General features: G+C 41.0%; 1 protein-coding gene across 1 annotated transcript in view; it reads left to right on the top strand.

Moving 5' to 3' along the window:
- The window catches only part of LOC6603374 (neuronal acetylcholine receptor subunit alpha-7), a 277,292-nt gene that overhangs the window by 150,824 nt on the left and 102,437 nt on the right, over positions 1 to 24,031 (top strand). Inside the window, exons 8-10 of the mRNA XM_026990084.1 lie at positions 10,130 to 10,205; positions 10,375 to 10,569; positions 14,138 to 14,224. Of these exons, the coding sequence (XP_026845885.1) occupies positions 10,130 to 10,205; positions 10,375 to 10,569; positions 14,138 to 14,224 (358 nt within the window). The remainder of the gene's footprint in view (positions 1 to 10,129; positions 10,206 to 10,374; positions 10,570 to 14,137; positions 14,225 to 24,031) is intronic.

Raw genomic sequence — 24,031 nt, 5'->3', positions numbered from 1 at the left:
ACAAAGTCTCCCACTGTGCCTTAATAGCCAAGCTGCATCGGTTAGGGATTCATTCTTTCCGGCTCAACTGGCTTAGGTCAAATCTTGAGCGGCGAGAGTACGTCGTGTTGGTAAATGGAAAGCCTTCGGACTCATTCTTGGCTACTTCCGACCTTCCACAGGGAAGTGCACTTGCATTCAAGCATTCTCAGCATTCAAGCTTCTGAGCATCTGCTTTATGCAGATGATCTTAAAATCTTCCGATCGATCAGACAGTATCCTTCTTCAGCGCGACGTGGATAGAGTTGCTCGTTGGTGCAGACTTAATTCGCTCCCTCTCAACGTTAGCAAATGCTGCTTTGTTTCCTTTAGCAAGTGTATCTTCAATGTGCTGGCCTCATACTCTATAGATGGCAATCCTCTCTTAAAGATTTATTTTCTGCTGAGCATCTGCATTTTATATTGCCAAAAGCCTATGCTATGTTTGGCTTACAAGGTTGAGCTTGTACTCATTACTTGTTCGCTCGCGCCTAGAGTACGCTTTCATGGTCTGGAATGCATCCTTTGCAGGACCAATTATGGCTTTAATGAGCCCATTTGTAGGGCGCTTCGACAGCACAATGCGCTGCCAGCTGGGATGCGTTTTGACTTTTGCCAGGGGAAGAAAGCCGTCAGACGGTTGGTTGTAGACCTCTTCCTTTACCATAATTAATTCTTGTTATTTTCTGATAATATCTTAAGTTAGAAGTTAGTCTAGCCAGATCAGGATTTTTGATTCCGTTGGCGAATAAGAATCGGTTTATCCGCTTTATCGCGCACCAGTTCCAGTTCCAATTCCAATAGAGTGGGAAAGATTTTTGTTAAGCTCCTTCGTAGACTTCCTTAATAGCAGGCGCTGGAGTGTGATTAAGGCTAAGGCACAAGTTGTTGAAGAAGTGCTTTAGTTTTCCCCCTTCCACGTACGGAACTCCATGGATCCTAAGGCTGCTTGTGAGGTTTTCGTTAGCCTGTTCATCAAGCTTTAGCTTAAGCTGGGCTTCCATATTCTCTACCTTTTGTGTAAGGTTTTGACTCTCACCCAGTTTGTCCTCGACAAACTGAACTCTCTTTGTGAGATTCTGGATCTCACAAGCTCAACAACCGCCTTTCTGCCTCATTCATTTTTGTAGAAATGAGAATGGCTTGCTCCTCAACTCTTTGGTTCATAAACGCGATTCCGAGATCTAATGTTAAAACTTCTGTGTTAACGAAAGTTGTCTTAGTAAGTCATCAGTTTTTCCAGCAGCCTTGGATAAATGGTCACTCCAGGACAATTTCTTTTTAATGATAAGTTGACACATTTTCCGGAGACTATAGCAGGGTTTAGTGAAAACATTGCACTTAGCCGATTATCTAAAATTTCTATTACGTAACGGACAACAATATATCTGGCAAAACTGACCATAGCCCACTTACCAATTTATTTTCCGTGATAAACCCCATTTGGAGGAATATGATTTTACTGTAGAGTATCTTAAGGAAAAAAAAACCATATAGAAAATGCGTTATCAAGAACGACTAAGTAAATATACACCGTCATACCGTCATTTTATAGCTAAGATCCTCGCAAATATATTGTAACAAGATTTCGCTACTAGGCGGGCCGAGTGGATGTACCTTTCAGGTTGGGGGATTATAGTACGACTAGGAAGGCAGCAGCCAAGGTAGAGTAGCAGTCCGGTTTCGTAATAAAAACAATTAATGTCCTCTAAGTCTTGCCGTTTTATTTTTTTTTCGCACATAAGTTCTAGCCTACAACTTTTCTTCACCTCTATTTTTATACTCAAAATGAGTATTGGGGTATATTAGATTTGTGTTGAAAATGGATGTGTGTAACGTCCATAAGGAATCTGTTCCAACCCCATAAAGTGTATATATTCTTGATCAGCATCAATATCCGAGTCGATTGGGCCCTGTCTGTCTGTCCGTCCCTATAAGCGCCTAATGCTCAAAGACTATAAGAGCTAGAGCAACGACATTTTATATCCGGACTTCTGGGATATGTCACTCTTCGAAACTTCGACCCGCCCACTTCCGCCCCAACAAAGTTCGAAAATCCACAATTTCAGATACGAGAAAACAGAAAACGCAGAATCGTAGAAAATGACTATATCTTCTAGAGTGCAAAATCTGAACCAGATCGTATAATTATTATAGCCAGAATCAAGAAAACAATTTCACTCTCTCTCTAATACGCAGGTTTCATAGTCGGCTTTGCCTTTTGCAAAATGTGAGTTCAAGGATCTGATAGGAACGGACAGACGGACGGACGGACAGACAGACAGGGCTCAATCGACTCGGCTATTGATTCTGATCAAGAATATATATACTTTATGGGGTCGCAACTATTCATACGTAAAGTTTATTTGTGACTGCAAAAATGCTCTGCTCGCAGGCAGATAGAGATCGAAAAAGGGGGAAAAAAAGGGAGCTAAGAGAACGTCGTTTCGTTACGTCTCTCACTCATACGTCTACATATTCATATGTCTGTCAATACATGCGTGCATTGCTAGAGATGGTCATTCTTCAACACCCTTCCTCAATGCGTACATGTTTACAAATTCCATTTAACTCAATTTAAACTTAACAATTTTGTAAATTCGACATGCTTTCTCTTAGGGAGATTCTTGGTCAAGATATCTGCAATCATATCTGTTGTACTAGCATACTTTAACTTAACTTGACCTTCTTCTACAATCTGTCGTACAAAGTGATATCTAATAACAATATGCTTGGTCCTTGAGTGATGAACTGGGTTCCTAGCCAGCTCTTGTGCGCTCAGATTATCGCCATATAAGGTAGTTGAGGTAGCTTAATCTCCACAGCCAATTTCGATGATTAAGCGACGTAAGAATATGGACTCCATACACGCAGCCGACAGTGCCATGTATTCTGCCTCCGTGCTGCTAAGTGCCACGCTGCGTTGTTTCTCAGATCGCCAAGAAATTGGGCCACCTGCCAAAAAATAAACATAGCCCGTATACGACTTCCGGTTAGTTCGATCGCCGCCCCAATCCGCATCCACATATCCAGTAAGTGGCTGGTGACACCGTTTGTAGTGTAGTTTGAAGTTCATCGTCGCTGCCAAGTACCTCAGAACGTGCTTCACACCAGCCAGATGCTCTGCGTGCGGATCTTTGTTCCTCTGGGCCAACTTTGCAACTGAATGCAAAATGTCCGGTCTGGTTGTGAGTGCCAGCCACATCAGCTCACCAATCATGGATTGATACATGACAGGATCAACCTTTTGACACTGCTCATTAGTACAATCCACCTGGAACCCCGCATCCAACGGAGTAGCCACTGGTCTACATTTGTCCATGTCGTGAGCTTGATGTATTGCGAGTGGCCTATGGGGATAGGCCCAGCTCACCTTCACGGTGCACCTCCATGCTTAAAAACAGCTCTGGAACACCTTTGTCGATACATTCGAACGCATTTGAAATAGCCGATTTGATACCGAGCATGTCCTCTTTGGACTGGCATGCTATAAGTAAATCGTCAACATATACCAAGATTAACGATAAGTTACCTTTCCCTCTCTGCTGGTAGAGACACGGCTCGTTGTCACAGGAAACAAAACCCAGATTAGTCAGGACGCTATTCAGCTTCGAATTCCTTTCCCTTCCTGACTGCTTCAATCCATATATTGCCTTTTTAAGCAGCATAGCCTTCGCTGGATAAGCTCGATCAATGTACCCTTGTGGTTGCTTCATGTACACCGTATCGCTCAGGTCACTGTTGAGGTATGCCGTACATACATCCATTTGGTTGACATATAATTTCAATTCTGCTGCTAGCGCAAGAATAAATCGCACGCTCTCCAGTCTGCAGACTGGAGAAAATGTTTCCGCATAGTTTATGCCGTACTGCTGGCAGCAACCTTTTGCCACCAGCCGCGCCTTGAAACGTTCGATTTGACCATCTTTGTCGCGTTTCAGGCTATATACCCATTTGCATCCAACTGCTCGTTGTCCTGCCGGTAAGTCTGCCAACTGCCATGTCTCGTTTGCCATTAATGCCTCATATTCGCGTTGCATCGCTTCGGACCAGTGTGATGCATGAATACTGATCAACGCCTCCTCGTAGGATACTGGAATCTTTACGTCGCTGGCAACCAGAGCACCAAGAATGTTGTACTCCTTTCTCGGACGGCCAGGTTTGCCGGTCCGAATCAGCCTTGGTCTGCCAGGTCCAACGCGAGGAGCTGGCTCATCTGACTCAACCTTTTCTGTTGCGCTCTCGTACCCATCAGTACCGCTGCTACTGGGATTCTCCCCGTCAACGCTTGCACCATGGCTGCTGTCTCCACCGCTGCTGTCTCCACAGCTGCTGTCAATGTCATCAGTATCGCCGCCTGACTGCATGCTAACTTCTGCCTTCGGAAGTTCGAATGTGACTGTATCCTTGTCGTCTTGGATCTCGTCAAAGAGAACATCTCGCCTCTCAATCACCTGATGAGACACAGGGTCATACAGTCGATAGCCCTTAGCCGCTACTGAATATCCAATCATGCGATATTCTTTGCCTTTTGGTTGAAGTTTACTCTTCCTTGGACCCTTGTCCAAAGCTACTGCAACGGAGCCAAAAACCTTTAGATGACCAACAAAAGGTTTCTTACCAGTCCACGCTTCCATAGGCGTCATACTGTTCAGCGCCTTGGTCGGTGATCGATTCCGTACATACACAGCTGCGTTGACTGCCTCAGCCCACAAGGATTCGCCTAATCCTGACTGGACCAGCATACATCTTGACATTTCCACCAGAGTGCGGTTTGCCCTCTCAGCAACGCCGTTTTGCTGTGGAGTGTACGCCACTGTCAGCTGCCTCTCAATCCCATTAGTTTTCAGAAATTCATCAAACGATTTGTTGACAAATTCACCGCCATTGTCGCTCCGGATACATTTGAGACTTTTTCCCGTTTGCCGTTCAACCAGGGTTTTGAACTCGACGAACTTCTGGAAGACTTCATCCTTTGTCCGCAGGAAATACACAAATATACGCCTTGATTTTTCATCGATGAAGGTTAGAAAATACTTTGATCCAGCAAGAGACTGTGTGCCAAAGGGCCCGCACACATCTGCATGAACTAGTTCCAATATATCTTGAGCTCTACTGGTGGTTGCAACAGGAAATGATTGCGCATGAGTCTTGCTGACCATACATGTTTTGCAATTCATATTCGCCGGGAAAACCATATTTTCAATGCCGCGCACCATTCCTTTGCTGATCAAGTCTTTCATACTGCTGATGTTCAAGTGGCCGTACCGTTTATGCCACAGGGCACCATCAGCCTTAACCGCCGCAAAACAGTTGTTTTGTTTTCCTCGAAACATATACAAGTTTCCAACTCTGTTCGCCTTTACAATGCATTCGCCATTTTGGATAACTCGTGCATATTCTTGTCCAAAAGTGACGAAACATTTATTGTGTACAGCGCTGCTCACCGAGAAATAATTTCCATTCATTTCGGGCACATAGAGAACATTCTTTAACAGCAGCGTGCATATCTCTGTCTTCAGCTCTACTTCCCCTTTTCCTTCAGCTTTTAGGAAACCGGAGTCAGCCAGACCAATCATTTCTGTGTGTTTCTCGAACTTTGTGAATAACTGTTTCTCACAACACATGTGGCTTGTGGCACCACTATCCAAACACCACATACTCTTTTTCAAATTATCTGCGTCCAACGCATTTAATAGACTGCACTGCTTGTTCTCCACTCTCGCTGCCCTTTCCACATTTGCGCTCTCCTTCTTACACTGAGCCTTCATATGCCCGCGCTCACCACACTTGAAACATATCATTGTATTGTTTCTCTTCTTTTGCGCTCTGTGCGCGGCCGGCTTATGTACTGCGGTATATGCCTTTGCGTATTCCTTTTGATCTTCTGTGTTTCCCTTTCGTTCGCCTTCTTCCTTCAGCTTTACGCATAGAACATCGAAAGTCGGCAGACTGTCGCGCGTCTCTATGGCGACAACGAAATTTTCGAATTGTTCTGGAAGGCTTGAAAACAAAACAATTGAGCGCAGTTCATCATTTAGATCGATTCCTACTGACCGAAGGCCATCAAGAATATCCACGAACTCATTAATGTAGCTTGAAATGCTTTGCCTTTGGTCCATGCGCTTGCTTAGCAATTGCTTGTACAGTTGAACCTTTCGTACAGGTCCACTTGGTTGATGAACACTTTTTAATTTGTTCCATGCTTCGGACGACTTACTGCAATTTTTAATGTATCCCAACTGTGAAGTTTTCACACTCAATATGATCATGGCCAGCGCCTTTTCATTCTTGGCCTGCCAATTCACACTTTCGGGAACATTCGTTGGTAGCAGGTCACCATATGCCACACTCCACAATTCAGCGTGCACCAACACAGACCGCATTTGAATACACCTGATTATCGTTTAGTCTCTGAGTCACACCGATGTTAATAGTTCGTAACTAAACAATCATTTTACTTTTTAATTTACAAAATCCGAACCTGGGCCCATAACCTGTTGGACAGAACTTCGCTGCCGTTGCAAGGGAAGTTCTTGCACCGAAAAGTAAAAACGCAACCATTCATACATATGTATGTAAAGTTTATTTGTGAATAAAAAAATGCTCTGTTCGCAGGCAGATAGAGATCGAAAAATGGAAAACAAACGAGGGGGAACGTTGTGAGTTGCTGCGGACACCGCAACTCTACGGTTATACCCGATACTAAGTCAGTATGGCTCACCTCCGGCAGACGCCGCTAATATAAACGACACGACAAAGAGTGCGTGCGAGAGAGACAGAAAATCAGTCTGAGCGTGACGTCGGGCGCTGCGTAGCCACTGCAAATTGATTTGTTCCTTTTGGCTATAAAAATGATCTGATCTGATCCAGATTCAGCAACCTGATAGATTGGTCATTATTTATGATTCTGTGTTTTTAGTTTTCTCGAATGTGCAATATTGTGGATGCAACAGATTTTCGTCCTTTGTGTGGGCGGAAAGGGGTGTGGCGAAATTTTGAAACAATCTCGTCAAGGTCCGATATCTCAGGAGTGTGGATACCAAATTTGGTTGCTCTAACTTGTATAGTCTCTGAAATCTAGGCGCTAATGTTTTACGCTAAGCAAAGCCGGCTATCCCACGTGTGTGTTAGAGAGAGACAGGGCGAGAAAAAATGAAATTGTTTTCTTGATGCTGGCTATAATAATGATACGATCCAAATCAGATTCTGCAGTTTAAAAGATATGGTCATTCTCTACGATTCTGCGTTTTCTGTTTTTTTGTGTCTTGAAAATTGTGGATGCCACAGATTTTCGTCCTTTGTGGGGGCGGAAAAGGGCGGGGCGAAGTTTTGAAACATTTTTGTAGCAGTGACATATCACAGACGTCTCGATCCAAAACATCGATGCTCTAGCTCTTATAGTCTTTGAGCACTAGGCGCTAATAGGGACAGACGGACGGACGGACAGACGTACAGCCAGAGAGAGCTCAATCGACTCGGCTATTGATGATGATCAAGAATATATATACTTTATGGGGTCGGAAACGATTCCTTCTGGATCTAAAATATAATATACCCCAATACTCAGTTTGAGTATCGGGTACAAAAAACACGTGTATTTATGAAACGCGTACACAATGCCAAACAATTTAAAGAGTTTTTGGACAATTTCGTATCTGAGTCGACCCGAATTATTTCATGTTTTGAAAAACACAGTCAAACCGGTGCCTGTGACGCACAGGCAGTATCCTGAATCTAAACTACCTCCCCACCAAATTTTTTCAGCCAAATCGGTTCAGACGTTCTTGAGTTATTAATAGTGAAACTAACACGAATTTCTTTTATATATTTAGATTTGTAGGTTTTTTAATTTCATGGTGAAGAAGGCCACCAATGCGCTTTACGCATCCAAGAAGATGCTCAACAGCACATGGGGCTTGTCACCGGCTCTAATGCACTGGCTGTATCTCTCGGTGGTGCGACCAACACTGCTGTATGGAGTCTTAGTGTGGTGGCAAGCTACCGAAAAGAAAACGTATCATAAGCTGAGGTTCAGCCCAACAAAAGCACTCGAAACCGAACTTGGAATCGAACGAAAGGCAGCACAGCGCCTCATTGAATCAGGAAACATATCGCCATGATATGATCAGATCCTCTGATTAGATGACCCCCCAAACTTACCTCGACGTCAGAGGAACCTCATCTTTGGGACCGGAAGACTGGAAAAATGGTTGGGATAAACCGAGCACCTCAACATATACACAGACGGCTCCAAGATGAGATGACGCCTGAGATAAGGCTGTCATATAAGCTACTGGGCCAATGCAGCATATTCCAGCCGGAAGTTTTTGACATTAGGAAAGCTGCTGAGGTCGCCATGCTTGCAGAACGAGCACACGATGCGGTGAAGATCCATGCAGTCGTCCGCGGTGAGTTCCAGAAGTGTCTCGGCGGGCCTGTCTTGGGAGGCACTTGATTCCCTAAGCACGCCAAAGTCAGTGCAGATCTACTGGGTTCCCAGCCACTAAAGCATCGAAGGCGTCGGGCTGGCGAATGAGATAGCCAAGAATGTGCCTGTGTGCAGAATCACGAAAACTATGTCCAAAGAACGCACATTAAAACTCAGTCACTACCTAATGCACCTACCACGGAAGGACTGCAAATTTTTCGTGGGAATACTCACAGTTCACTGCCTATTTGCGGCGCACGCTGCAAAGCCAAGCATCACCAACCGAGACTGCTGTAAGAAATGTAATGAACCATGGGTAATTGAAAGCCTTGAACATCTCATCTGAAACTGTTCGGCTCTCTTAAGGGCAAGGAAAAAATACCTGGGCGCACCGGTGTTTGTATCACTGTTAGATGCCTCCAAGAGGACGCCATAGCAACTACCTCAATTCTCAAGGACTTTAAAATCGCAAAAACGCTATCGAGAATGTCCATATCATGCCATGGCGCTGGCGATGGCCCGAATCAAAAAGAGCTTCGCTGACTTCACGGACTTCAGAAGTCAAATGTGTGACAACATAAAAATGGACAGATTTTGTGTCAAAACACACAAAAACTTAAATATACATTTTTACTAGTGGCTTGCCATGCTGTTTAGGCGAAACCCTAATCGGACCTAGAAGTGCACTCCATTAACTTAAAATCCTTGGATAGATATTCCATAACTTATGACAACAGTCGAAGCCTATATCTAAAGCAAAGCGTGCACTGGCGATCGCACTACAAAATTTACATGCGTTGGCGATATGCTTGGGCCAGCATAATGACCTGTATTGGACCTGTAAAGATGTTCGACATATAGTTTTGCCAATCGATCATTTCTGGGAAATAAAAGTGGATTTCGCATCATATGGTATGAGTATTTAATAAACAACTACCAACACGCAAAAAAGAAAACGTCCGTTGTGCATTTTGGTGCTTCCAAATAAACAGAGTTCGCTCCAGATTTCTCAAACGTGTCAGTAAATGTAACGTTTGGAAAGCTTAACAGTGTATATACATATGTATATATTATTTTTTAGCATAAATAGCCGAGACGAATGACGAATTTTTTGACGCCTAGTTCTCAGAGACTATAAGAGCTAGTGCAACCAAATTTTGTACCATATATATATGTATCTAACAGACTACCAAATCTAGAACAGATTTGCTCGTATCTTTAAAATTGTAGATTCCACAGATTTTTGTCTTTTGTGAGTGCGGAAGAGCGAAATTTTGAAACAAACTTAACTCAGTGCGATATCACAGGAGTCTGGATACAACATGTCGTTGCTCTAGCTCTTACAGTCTCTGAGAACTAGGCGTCAAAACCGACGAGCAGACGGACAAACAGACACACATAGATCAATCGACTCGGCTATTCAGGCTGATCAAGAATATTTATACTTTATGGGGTTGGAAATGCTTCTCTTTTTACGTTTAACACATCCATTTTCCGCACAAATCTAATATACCCCTATAACCCTATACTCTTATATTCCCTATACAAAAACAAAACAAAGAATTGAAGTGTATAAAATAGGACATGCCATTTTCATTAACGATAAACATTAAAACTTTTTCTAAATTTGTTCGTTGTTTAACATTTTATTTAATTTTTTTCAATTTTCTCGTTTGACAGTTGGATCTGCAGTTGCAGGATGAAGCTGGCGGAGACATTTCTAGCTTCATAACAAACGGAGAGTGGGATCTGCTAGGTGAGTTGAGAAGACGGAAGCCGAACATATCATGGTGAGAGATGTAAGATTAATCTAAATTTGAACATCACAATTCGATTTAAGTGTAATATCGTAATATTTAATCTTTTCTTCTTTATCTAACTCACCATCTGTCATTAAATTCGTTCCCATCTCAAAAAACAACCAGGTGTGCCCGGCAAACGAAATGAAATCTACTATAATTGCTGCCCAGAACCTTATATTGACATAACATTCGCAATTTTGATACGACGTAAAACCCTGTATTATTTTTTCAATTTAATTGTGCCGTGCGTACTAATTGCCTCCATGGCACTGCTAGGGTTTACACTTCCGCCAGATTCTGGTGAGAAGCTTTCACTTGGTAAGTGTTGCCCAGTCTTACCCACTCTATCTCCCCTTCTCATTTTCTCTCTCTGTTTTTCACCCACTATCAGTAGATTAATGAAAAACTTAGAGCTCGGCTGAATTAAAATCTGATCAAATTAGGAAACTAAATGCAAATAACATAAACGCATAACTTAACTTATGTAGACTTACTGTACTCAGTGCACATATTTTTGTGAATGTGTGCATATAATTTTATTTAAACTTATAAAATACTAAGATATATTTATTTCAACTCAGGCTTCATAAAAAAGTCAAAACTTTATCGTTTAAACTATAAAGGTCAAAAGCGCAAGTACAATATATGGAGGGCCTTGTTATGCCAAAGCGAATCAAGATTCCTCTTTGACCTCAGGGCGGAGGGAGCAAGGAGAGCCTCGAATTGCCGATAATTCATAGTGGGGGAAAATACTAATCCAACAGGAACAAGTCACTTGCTCCCAAATTATTTGATATTACTTAATCGGTTTTTACAGACAAATTTAGAAAAAACTATAACAATTATTTTTTTTTTTTAGTTTTTCAATAAAACCAGTCAAGAAAAAAAAATTATACAGGCTAAAAATGTGTAAAAAATGCATCTCTAACGAAAAAAAAATTGGTAGCCTGAAAACTGACAAGCCAGCTGTAGAATAGCATCAATTCAAGGTTAGTAGCCATAAGCAAAAGATTGAATACATTTAAATTCACATTAAATTAAATTCAAATCTAACAGAATATGTGTGTCTCAAATACTTGTACTCCCCGAAAGTCGAATAAACGACTGTCTTCCCAATGTTTGCGTTTCTCTGAAAATTTGGTTGACGTAGCTAGAAACTTATGCTTAGGTTTATCAAGACGAACCTGAGCTGTAGTATCGCAAGAGAGATTTAGCTGACGAAAAGGCTACTCATTTCGATTTATCGAAAAATTCGCTCAGGCCAAAGCACTTAAAGTAAGATTCTTGTAATTAATATTTCAAAAACTTGATCACAATAAAAATTAAATCAGTCACAATTCTTGTCTGTACTTTTTTACTTTGTGCGTCCCAAAATAGAAAAAACCGAAATAATATTAGCACTACTGTATTAGTACAGTACGACTGTATAAATCCACAGAAATCCTTTTGGGCCAAGTAAGATTCAAATGTTGCATTGCTTCAACGATTCATTACTTTAGTGAAAAAGCCCGAAGAAAATTGGGATGCACTTTGTGGGGTAGCAAGGTATCCGCGAATTGCTTGGCTGCTAACTCGAGTAGGGGGTATCGCTCTCTGATGAACACGACCACCATCGAAAGACTTCAGTGCCCGTTAAGCACAGAAAGAGAAAAACTATTGTGCTGGGCTGCGGCACATGAATCGGAGAGGCGAATTACTATTCGTAGGTTAAGACTTGAGATCTTACATATATCTTCTGTCGATTGATGCCCTTTTAGTTTTATGAGATCTGCATGAACTCATTCCAATCGGAATATGAAGTTTAACGCATGTTACAACCATTCAGACAGAATTTAAACGTGGAGGCACAAATGAGAGGGGCGAAGCTGCTGGCCACTCTGCTCTTTAATCATATAAGAGTTCGATTTCTATCATTTACGGCTAAGGATAAGTTATGTATTGACTGTGTTCCGAAACTATCATAGAAATAAAAATGCAAGAAACGCATACAGCAGAGGGAGACAAGAAAACATGATACTGTCGTTGGACATAACAAGCCAACTGAATCTTTATATACAGATATACAAAGAACATATGGACAGCCAGGCTTCTATCATAGCCCTAATATCATGTAGCAGCTCCGCGTCAGTCAGTAATCGAGTCAGTCTCACGTAGGTACTGGGTAACTCAGTGAACGAAAGAGCGCAGAATGTGCTCAAACAGGATCGGCCAAACTAAAAAATTATCAGAATGGTTTGAACACCAATAATGTGTACATATATATGTATGCACATATATGCATATATACAAATACAGGGTGCGCCGTGTTTTATGATTCTATTTAAACATTGAATAGCTTTGAAAAAATCCCGATTTCCAAATATGAGGTACTTTATTTAATTTGTTCCTCTAAAATATATTTGAACGTACAATATCCATAAACTGACCGCTTAATTCGGACACAATAAAGTTTCCCCTTTTGCTACGTTTTGCTTCACTTTATCGAGCATCTCAGGGGTATAGCTGTGATTTCGGCGCCAATATTTACCTTGAGCTCGTCAGTTCGGAGTCCTCAAATCCGGAGGTTTGGATGGCCAATCAATATTTCCATTTATTTTTCGTTGTAAAAGCTTAATGGTTTGATTTACAGTTTTGCATGGGATCTTGCTGAAATCAGTTACTGCTCAGATAATATTCACGCATTTCATAGATATCCACGTTGAGTTAACACAACTAAGCGGCTATTTTCCGTATACAGCATTACTATTTCAGCAAATTGATTCAGTGTAAAGCGATCCATACTTAATATTTTACTGAATTGACGTTACCATCACTGGTATACTCAAGTCAATAGGTTCACAAATCTCAAAGTTATTGAATAAGATAAAATATGGCGCACCCTGTAGATATATATACTTATAAATATACATATATGTACGTTTGCATGTACATATACATTATGTAGATACACATGTAGGTACAGACGAATATAGATTGTACTTTGGATTACTTATTTCTCGAAAAGACCAATTTTTCGACCGTATCATATGCTTATCCTATAGACAGGCTGTTGATTTTGATCAAAGATATATTATTAAAAGCATTCAGCTAAATTTGTTTCAAAAAAATCAATTACAACCGATACTCCGTAGTGACTGTATGTATAATGCAAGACTTCCAGAACTTCTGCATATAGCAGAACTTCTAAGCAGCCAAAAGCTTTCAAATTAAACTGAATAATTGGACTTTGGAGACAGCTAAATGGCTTTCTTGTTCAGACCTTTGTCGACTATTCTAAGAGCAAAAAGCTAGATTGTACCTACGTAGCTATGATAAGATTAACCATTTTTGACCAGTGGAAGTCAATAAAATGGTCATAGGTTCTGTCTACGTCATTCTAGGTCACAGTAAACTAGTCAGCTACCATACCTAGTTTTGTTTTCAACGCACTAAAAGAGGAATCCATGTTAGTAAGTTCCAAACAAACAAAAAATTAACTCAAGAGACCATATCGACTGACTACCGCCTACAGACCGTGAGGTTCAGCGCAGAGAATATGGTAGTAGTTTTTTATTGAACGCGGCAAAAACAAAACTGAACAAAACAACGCACCACTATTACCATCACACTCCCCATATGTACGTTCATGCATAAGTATCAGCAGTCTCAGCAGCAGGAACTGAGGGATCAGCCGGACCAAAACCTCTGAATAATGTACTGTTTCTCGTATTTTGATTTTAATTGTGATCGAATTTTAGCTGTTTACTCAAGTAATACATGTATAAATGTAATAATTTCTCAATTTGCATTTGATTTCATTCTGTCTCTTTATCCCCTCTTAATGTGCTTGTGTTTCTTCAGACCATATGAACGACTGCCATTTTAATTAAGCTTTGCGTATTTCTAGGAGTTACTATTTTACTATCGCTCACAGTCTTCCTCAACATGGTTGCAGAAACAATGCCAGCGACTTCTGACGCCGTGCCGCTTTTAGGTAAGTACAAGATGGCAAGGGAAACCTACTATTCCCACTACGAAGAACTACTTATCTTAAACTTCTTAACGCAATCTCAATTCACTCAGAAACTAATCAGCAAAGATTCTTATTTTTCGCGCAGCCACGATGTCGTAACGTTTGTATAAAACGTTTTTATATATTTTATTTATCGTCTTTCGAGTACGGAGTTTATGATTTGTGAGTTGGGGCACACACATCTAAATGCACTGCAAATAACAATTGAATGACAGGAATTTATTAAAATTAAATAAAGTCCAAGCTCGGCACACACACCCAGATTTACATTCGCAGTCATTCGTACAACATTCGTACTCATAATTCAATTACTTGCCTACCAGTCACTTGACATGTAGAGACGCAAGCTAACGGTCGTATTCCACTACACTTTAAATGAAGACTGTGACACCAGATACACAAAGCGTTTGCGAGAACCATTGACTTTTCCGCAAAATTCATAGTTGAAAACGTTATAGATGACATATACGAAAAATGAATAGATAAAATATCGATGACTTCTACGAAAAAGTCATGGGTTAAATATGAAAGCTGTTTTTTATTCTAAATATTCTACTCTATTATTCTTTTATTCAACACTTTTGTAATTAATTATGGTTTTTTTATGGTTTGGGTTTTATTTAAAAAATTTTGCTTTTCCATTTAACTTGTGTAAGCCTTATGGAAAAATTAAAAAATTCATATTTTACCTTTAAATTCCGTTCGATATTTTCGAAATAAAAAACTTATCATTTTTTTATTTATAAAAAAAGTTGTTTTTCGAGGAAATGAAAATTACAAAAGTAGGATCTTTTGGAATTAAAAAGTTTAAAAAATTAACTAATTAATTACATATTTAAATGTGTGGGGTGATGCCAGAGTTTTAATTGGCTTTTCAGAAGTGTAAAGAATACATGAACTGAAAACTAAATATTAAAAGAAAATACATGACTGTGTATGCTTGGCATTGGGTTGGTTTTCTGTTTTTCTTAATTGACTGCTCGCAAATTGAAAATTCGTGTCTCCCGTAGCTGACAACAATATAATTTTTTATTTTTCTCTTATTCTTTTTAGTTACCTGATAAAAATAATCTTGTATATTCTTCAAAAATCCAAAAAAACAAGGAAGTTTTTCGTTTCATTTCTCGAAAAAGTTTAATATTGTCGTAGTAAAATGAAAAACAAACAAAATTTTGCCGACGAGAAACAAAAGTAAAGAAAAACAGTTCGGGTTCGGTTCTGCCTACACACAGTCGACCATTTAAGCTTGAACGAACAAATATATTTTCATAAAATAAACCTTCTTTGAAGAGAACATTTTCCAAAATGTAGTGTGCTCGAGGCTTTTGGCTTTACAATCAATCGTCAAAATTGAACTTTGTTCACAGTACTTATTTTTAAATGACTCCAGTTCTTGTTGAAAATGGATTTTCGATTGTTCTGACGTAAAGTTTCAATTAAAAACCTACCTGCACGTCGAGACGAACCGTTATTTTTAAAAGTTTTGTACAGACCTGGGAAAACTTTGAAATTCAGAAAGTCCTGTTTTAACAAGGTCTTGGTAAGCACAATAAAGTAGGATGAAAATGCGACACTGTCGTGGAAAACGTTACTACAAAAGAAGTTAGTTTTTTGGAAGGGTGGAAGAAGGACGAAAAGATGAGGACAACACATTGGGCTGATTTGGATTCGGGAGAGCTATGAAGGGCATATTCCTCTTCGTAGCTTTAAACTCTTTCAGCACAAAATTCTCTGGCTAAAATTTGGCAAAACAAATATTATCGAATTGAGTTTAAAGAAGTTGAATTTCTTTTTATTAAAGTCGACGGCTTTTTTTGCTTTGTATAAAAGTTGCACAGTGGGTTAACGAACCTATTTTTTGACGTAAGTTAAAAAAAAAGCTAGAGACTTTAAACTTTGTACACAAAATATAATCGAAGTGCTCATATATGTATTTTAGGTTTGGATTGATCCGACCACGCCCACACCTAACGCTCATAAAAGAAAAGATTCGCTAATATTGATTTTCAGGGCGTACATACATACATAGTTGTAGTTATGCTAGAATATGTTATTCAAATATTAAAATGAATATTTTTAAATTTAAACTTAATACTTAGATGGGAATAAATGTTTAAGTTTTTCAATTTACAATGAATTTATTATTTATCTTCTTTTACATTTATTTATATTGAAAATGAATTTTAATTTTGGGAATTCGACTCGTCACTTTCAGAAATACCAAACCTAGTACCAGTTTCTGGGGAAATATTACTGTTGTAATTATTATGAAATATAATAAATAAAAAAAAATTCAATGAGTTCAATAATGTTCTAAAAGTTCAATGCATTGTGGGAACCCCACCAGTAGTTTTAGCACCACAGCAAAGTGGGCGAAACGGCCGATCTGGAGGATTTAAAGTCAGTCATATAAAAAGCTTTAAAATTGTTATTGTATTTGATTATCAATACACTAGTTAGGCTTTCGAAAATTTTTTAAACAATTATTTGTTGATATTTTGTCAGCTGTAAGAATTTAAAGGTAACATATGTTTTCATCAATAAGTACATCAGATTTCAAAAAATATATAATTTGTAAAATTCTTAACTTAAAAATAAACAACAAAATTTTAAAAAATAATATTGTCCACAGAATTCCTTACATTATTATCATTAAACAACAAACATTTGAAGTGTTGGACAGAATTTCGATGCCGTTGCAAGGGAAGTTCTTGTACAGAAAAGTAAAAACGCAACCATTCATACATATGTATGTAAAGTTTATTTGTGACTAAAAAATGCTCTGCTCGCAGGCAGATAGAGACCGAAACGAAATAGAGAACGAAAAGGGAGATAAGAGAACGTCGCTTCGTTACGTCTCTCACTCATACATACGTCTACATACTCATATGTCTGTCAATACATGCGTGCATTGCTAGAGATGGTCATTCTTCAACACCCTTCCTCAATGCGTGCATGCTTACAAATTCCATTTAACTTAATTTAAACTTAACAATTTTATAAATTCGACATGCTTTCTCTTAGGGAGATTCTTGGTCAAGATATCTGCAATCATATCTGTTGTACTAGCATACTTTAACTTAACTTGACCTTCTTCTACAATCTGTCGTACAAAGTGATATCTAATATCAATATGCTTGGTCCTTGAGTGATGCACTGGGTTCCTAGCCAGCTCTTGTGCGCTCAGATTATCGCCATATAAGGTAGTTGAGGTAGCTTAATCTCCACAGCCAATTTCGATGATTAAGCGACGTAAGAATATGGACTCCTTACACGCAGCCGACAGTGCCATGTATTCTGCCTCCGTGCTGCTAAGTGCCACGCTGCGTTGTTTCTCAGATCGCCAAGAAATTGGGCCACCTGCCAAAAAATAAACATAGCCCGTATACGACTTCCGGTTAGTTCGATCGCCGCCCCAATCCGCATCCACATATCCAGTAAGTGGCTGGTGACACCGTTTGTAGTGTAGTTTGAAGTTCATCGTCGCTGCCAAGTACCTCAGAACGTGCTTCACACCAGCCAGATGCTCTGCGTGCGGATCTTTGTTCCTCTGGGCCAACTTTGCAACTGAATGCAAAATGTCCGGTCTGGTTGTGAGTGCCAGCCACATCAGCTCACCAATCATGGATTGATACATGACAGGATCAACCTTTTGACACTGCTCATTAGTACAATCCACCTGGAACCCCGCATCCAACGGAGTAGCCACTGGTCTACATTTGTCCATGTCGTGAGCTTGATGTATTGCGAGTGGCCTATGGGGATAGGCCCAGCTCACCTTCACGGTGCACCTCCATGCTTAAAAACAGCTCTGGAACACCTTTGTCGATACATTCGAACGCATTTGAAATAGCCGATTTGATACCGAGCATGTCCTCTTTGGACTGGCATGCTATAAGTAAATCGTCAACATATACCAAGATTAACGATAAGTTACCTTTCCCTCTCTGCTGGTAGAGACACGGCTCGTTGTCACAGGAAACAAAACCCAGATTAGTCAGGACGCTATTCAGCTTCGAATTCCTTTCCCTTCCTGACTGCTTCAATCCATATATTGCCTTTTTAAGCAGCATAGCCTTCGCTGGATAAGCTCGATCAATGTACCCTTGTGGTTGCTTCATGTACACCGTATCGCTCAGGTCACTGTTGAGGTATGCCGTACATACATCCATTTGGTTGACATATAATTTCAATTCTGCTGCTAGCGCAAGAATAAATCGCACGCTCTCCAGTCTGCAGACTGGAGAAAATGTTTCCGCATAGTTTATGCCGTACTGCTGGCAGCAACCTTTTGCCACCAGCCGCGCCTTGAAACGTTCGATTTGACCATCTTTGTCGCGTTTCAGGCTATATACCCATTTGCATCCAACTGCTCGTTGTCCTGCCGGTAAGTCTGCCAACTGCCATGTCTCGTTTGCCATTAATGCCTCATATTCGCGTTGCATCGCTTCGGACCAGTGTGATGCATGAATACTGATCAACGCCTCCTCGTAGGATACTGGAATCTTTACGTCGCTGGCAACCAGAGCACCAAGAATGTTGTACTCCTTTCTCGGACGGCCAGGTTTGCCGGTCCGAATCAGCCTTGGTCTGCCAGGTCCAACGCGAGGAGCTGGCTCATCTGACTCAACCTTTTCTGTTGCGCTCTCGTACCCATCAGTACCGCTGCTACTGGGATTCTCCCCGTCAACGCTTGCACCATGGCTGCTGTCTTCACCGCTGCTGTCTCCACAGCTGCTGTCAATGTCATCAGTATCGCCGCCTGACTGCATGCTAACTTCTGCCTTCGGAAGTTCGAATGTGACTGTATCCTTGTCGTCTTGGATCTCGTCAAAGAGAACATCTCGCCTCTCAATCACCTGATGAGACACAGGGTCATACAGTCGATAGCCCTTAGCCGCTACTGAATATCCAATCATGCGATATTCTTTGCCTTTTGGTTGAAGTTTACTCTTCCTTGGACCCTTGTCCAAAGCTACTGCAACGGAGCCAAAAACCTTTAGATGACCAACAAAAGGTTTCTTACCAGTCCACGCTTCCATAGGCGTCATACTGTTCAGCGCCTTGGTCGGTGATCGATTCCGTACATACACAGCTGCGTTGACTGCCTCAGCCCACAAGGATTCGCCTAATCCTGACTGGACCAGCATACATCTTGACATTTCCACCAGAGTGCGGTTTGCCCTCTCAGCAACGCCGTTTTGCTGTGGAGTGTACGCCACTGTCAGCTGCCTCTCAATCCCATTAGTTTTCAGAAATTCATCAAACGATTTGTTGACAAATTCACCGCCATTGTCGCTCCGGATACATTTGAGACTTTTTCCCGTTTGCCGTTCAACCAGGGTTTTGAACTCGACGAACTTCTGGAAGACTTCATCCTTTGTCCGCAGGAAATACACAAATATACGCCTTGATTTTTCATCGATGAAGGTTAGAAAATACTTTGATCCAGCAAGAGACTGTGTGCCAAAGGGCCCGCACACATCTGCATGAACTAGTTCCAATATATCTTGAGCTCTACTGGTGGTTGCAACAGGAAATGATTGCGCATGAGTCTTGCTGACCATACATGTTTTGCAATTCATATTCGCCGGGAAAACCATATTTTCAATGCCGCGCACCATTCCTTTGCTGATCAAGTCTTTCATACTGCTGATGTTCAAGTGGCCGTACCGTTTATGCCACAGGGCACCATCAGCCTTAACCGCCGCAAAACAGTTGTTTTGTTTTCCTCGAAACATATACAAGTTTCCAACTCTGTTCGCCTTTACAATGCATTCGCCATTTTGGATAACTCGTGCATATTCTTGTCCAAAAGTGACGAAACATTTATTGTGTACAGCGCTGCTCACCGAGAAATAATTTCCATTCATTTCGGGCACATAGAGAACATTCTTTAACAGCAGCGTGCATATCTCTGTCTTCAGCTCTACTTCCCCTTTTCCTTCAGCTTTTAGGAAACCGGAGTCAGCCAGACCAATCATTTCTGTGTGTTTCTCGAACTTTGTGAATAACTGTTTCTCACAACACATGTGGCTTGTGGCACCACTATCCAAACACCACATACTCTTTTTCAAATTATCTGCGTCCAACGCATTTAATAGACTGCACTGCTTGTTCTCCACTCTCGCTGCCCTTTCCACATTTGCGCTCTCCTTCTTACACTGAGCCTTCATATGCCCGCGCTCACCACACTTGAAACATATCATTGTATTGTTTCTCTTCTTTTGCGCTCTGTGCGCGGCCGGCTTATGTACTGCGGTATATGCCTTTGCGTATTCCTTTTGATCTTCTGTGTTTCCCTTTCGTTCGCCTTCTTCCTTCAGCTTTACGCATAGAACATCGAAAGTCGGCAGACTGTCGCGCGTCTCTATGGCGACAACGAAATTTTCGAATTGTTCTGGAAGGCTTGAAAACAAAACAATTGAGCGCAGTTCATCATTTAGATCGATTCCTACTGACCGAAGGCCATCAAGAATATCCACGAACTCATTAATGTAGCTTGAAATGCTTTGCCTTTGGTCCATGCGCTTGCTTAGCAATTGCTTGTACAGTTGAACCTTTCGTACAGGTCCACTTGGTTGATGAACACTTTTTAATTTGTTCCATGCTTCGGACGACTTACTGCAATTTTTAATGTATCCCAACTGTGAAGTTTTCACACTCAATATGATCATGGCCAGCGCCTTTTCATTCTTGGCCTGCCAATTCACACTTTCGGGAACATTCGTTGGTAGCAGGTCACCATATGCCACACTCCACAATTCAGCGTGCACCAACACAGACCGCATTTGAATACACCAGGAGTCATAATTTCCCTCCTCTAATTTGTCTTTTTGATACATCCCGCTCATTGCTGATTATCGTTTAGTCTCTGAGTCACACCGATGTTAATAGTTCGTAACTAAAACAATCACTTTGCTTTTAATTTACAAAATCCGAACCTGGGCCCATAACCTGTTGGACAGAACTTCGCTGCCGTTGCAAGGGAAGTTCTTGCACCGAAAAGTAAAAACGCAACCATTCATACATATGTATGTAAAGTTTATTTGTGACTAAAAAATGCTCTGCTCGCAGGCAGATAGAGACCGAAACGAAATAGAGAACGAAAAGGGAGATAAGAGAACGTCGCTTCGTTATATGTCTGTCAATACATGCGTGCATTGCTAGAGATGGTCATTCTTCAACATGAAGTGCCTATACTTTTTTTTTTATAAGCTTTGACTTTAATTCCGCCAGATTTGCTGTTTCGCCCACTGTGCACACGGCTGGTACCTGTGATGGCAATATCCGGTGGTCCGCGACGACTATCTACTGGTTTGATCGGAAAGGACGTGGTAGTGAGTTTGCAGACTCGACGGGCGTCTCTGGCTACATATTCTCCGAGGTGATAAATTCGGCTACCGAATTTGCATCATCAGCAGCTGACGTCGCCGTTTGAGTGGCCTATGAAATTAACTGCTGCACATTTGGAGTGGTCCGAATCAGTTCTTGCCTGTATAAGGGCTCCATTTAAATTTGTATTTAATCGATAAAGAACGTTTAATTGTCAATTTCGGTACTTATTTTACTATGTATGTGGCCCCGGATTTTCCGTAGTTGTACTTTAGTCCAGGACGCCAGGTTTTATTATAATTAGTCTTTATTTATGAATATTATTTAAGATTAGTTATGATTACAACGGTCGCTGTGCTTTAAGTATATTTTGATTAACACAGATATTTGCTCTCGTAATTTGCGTGTGGCTGAGTGAGACTTTGGCACCGAATTGACTGGCGTCGATCGTTGAGGCTGTGTTCTCTCCTCTCTTTGTTCGACGGCCGCTTCTAGTCTCTCTCTCTGTTACTTCCTCTGTTATCTCTACAGACTCTGTTGCTCTCCCACCAAATCCCACATTCGGCCCTCCTGACATAGAGTTCGCCCCGAACTCCTTCATAAATTCGGCCACCGTTGATGTTTTAAAAGGGCCTTCTCCTTCACCCACTCTTTCTACATCATACCGGCCGTGCTTGTGAATCTTGACCACCTTATAGGGCCCTAGAAACTTTCCCCTCAACTTCAATCCAACACCATATTGGGTCCGCCTGATTGCAACTAAATCATTGATCTTGTACTGCTTTTCATCCTTTCTCTTTTTATCAAAGGATCGCTTATTTTCTTCCTGCAACGACTGAATATTGTCCCTAGCCTCTTTCCTTAACTTCTCACGATCTTCGTCTAGCTCACCTATGAGAGAGTGCTGTACCAATTCTCTCAATTCAGCTATGTCCGCTATACGCATGTCTACTCCTGTTAGGAGTTTAAATGGGGCGACTTTGGTACTCCTAGGTTCGACATTGTTAATTATCTGTTGCACTCTACCCACGTGCCTATACCAATTTCCTGGATTTTCTAAGCTCATCTTTGACAGCATCGGTACTACTATTTTGTGCATTCTCTCGACCTGTCCATTGCCTCTAGGTACGCCTGTAGCTATTAACAAATGTTGTATCTTCTGCTTGTCACAGCACTCTTTGAATAAGTGCGATGTGAAAGCTGCGCCACGATCAGTGACAATTCTGAATGGGTTACCAAATGATACTGCTTGCCTTTCTAAACAGTTCAGCACCTCCTCTACTCCGGTACTACGTGTGGGGTACAACCCAACGAATTTTGAAAATGCATCAACAACTACCAAAATGTGATTATATCTTTTCTTTGTAATCTCCATCGGCCCGACATGGTCTAAGTGATAGGTAACTAATGGTTTATCACCCTTGTCAATGGGAGTTAGGTACCCTTCTTGCCTGCCCGCTTTTGTATTAACTAAGATACACTGCACGCAACCGCCTACCACTCTTTCTACTTTATTTCTTAGTTTACGGATAAAGTAAGATTTCTCTACCAGATCCTGTGTTTTCTTCACCGAAAAATGTCCCTGCCTGTGGGCGATCTGTATTATTTCGGTTTCCATTTGAGATGGAACAACTATTAACTCTCGGTTTAGATCTTTGAATAAGATTTGGTTTGCCATATAATAATCCTCGTATCCCTGCTTTTCCACCAGATTTCTGACCACCCTTGTCCATTCATCTGCACACTGCGCATCCTTAAGCCTGTGCATAACACTCTCTGTTAATACGTAACAAGCAACTCGACTGAGAGCGTCTACGTGTCGCATCTTCGATCCTGAACGATGTTCTATTTCGTAATCGTAGTCCTGCAGATACATCGCCCACCTAGCTACTCTTAATGGAACGTCTTTCTTTTTCATCGTCATGGCAAACGCGTTACAGTCCGTAATGATTTTAAATTTCAGTCCGAGAACATACACACGCCATTTAGTCAATGCTCCTATTACTGCTAGCACTTCAAGTTCGTATGAATGATAGTTTTCCTCACATGGCTTTGTTTTCTTACTCATATACATCACTGGGTGCAGCTGACCATCTTCTGGATCCTTTTGTAACAAGACAGCCCCAAAACCTAACTTAGAAGCATCCGTGTGTATCTCCGTAGATAATTTAGGATTGTACAATCGTAAAACTGGTTTCCTAGTGAGAGCGGCTTTCAATTGCTCGAATGCTAATCGCTGCAACTCCTTGAACTCGAACTTAGAATCCTTTCTCAACAAATCCGACAATAGCCTGGCTATGACTGCGTATCCTTCAATGAATTGCCTGAAATAAGACGTCAGCCCAATGAATCGTTGTATAGCTTTTTTATCTTTTGGGATCGGCTCCTTACCGGGTGTTATGGTACCATTTTGTATAACATACCCCAAGAAAT

Source organism: Drosophila persimilis, unplaced genomic scaffold, assembly GCF_003286085.1.
Source record: "Drosophila persimilis strain 14011-0111.01,24,50 unplaced genomic scaffold, DperRS2 tig00000520-arrow-pilon, whole genome shotgun sequence".
Taxonomy (NCBI): domain Eukaryota; kingdom Metazoa; phylum Arthropoda; class Insecta; order Diptera; family Drosophilidae; genus Drosophila; species Drosophila persimilis.
The sequence above is the reverse complement of the archived record's forward strand: the minus strand, read 5'-3'. Positions and strand labels throughout refer to the sequence as shown.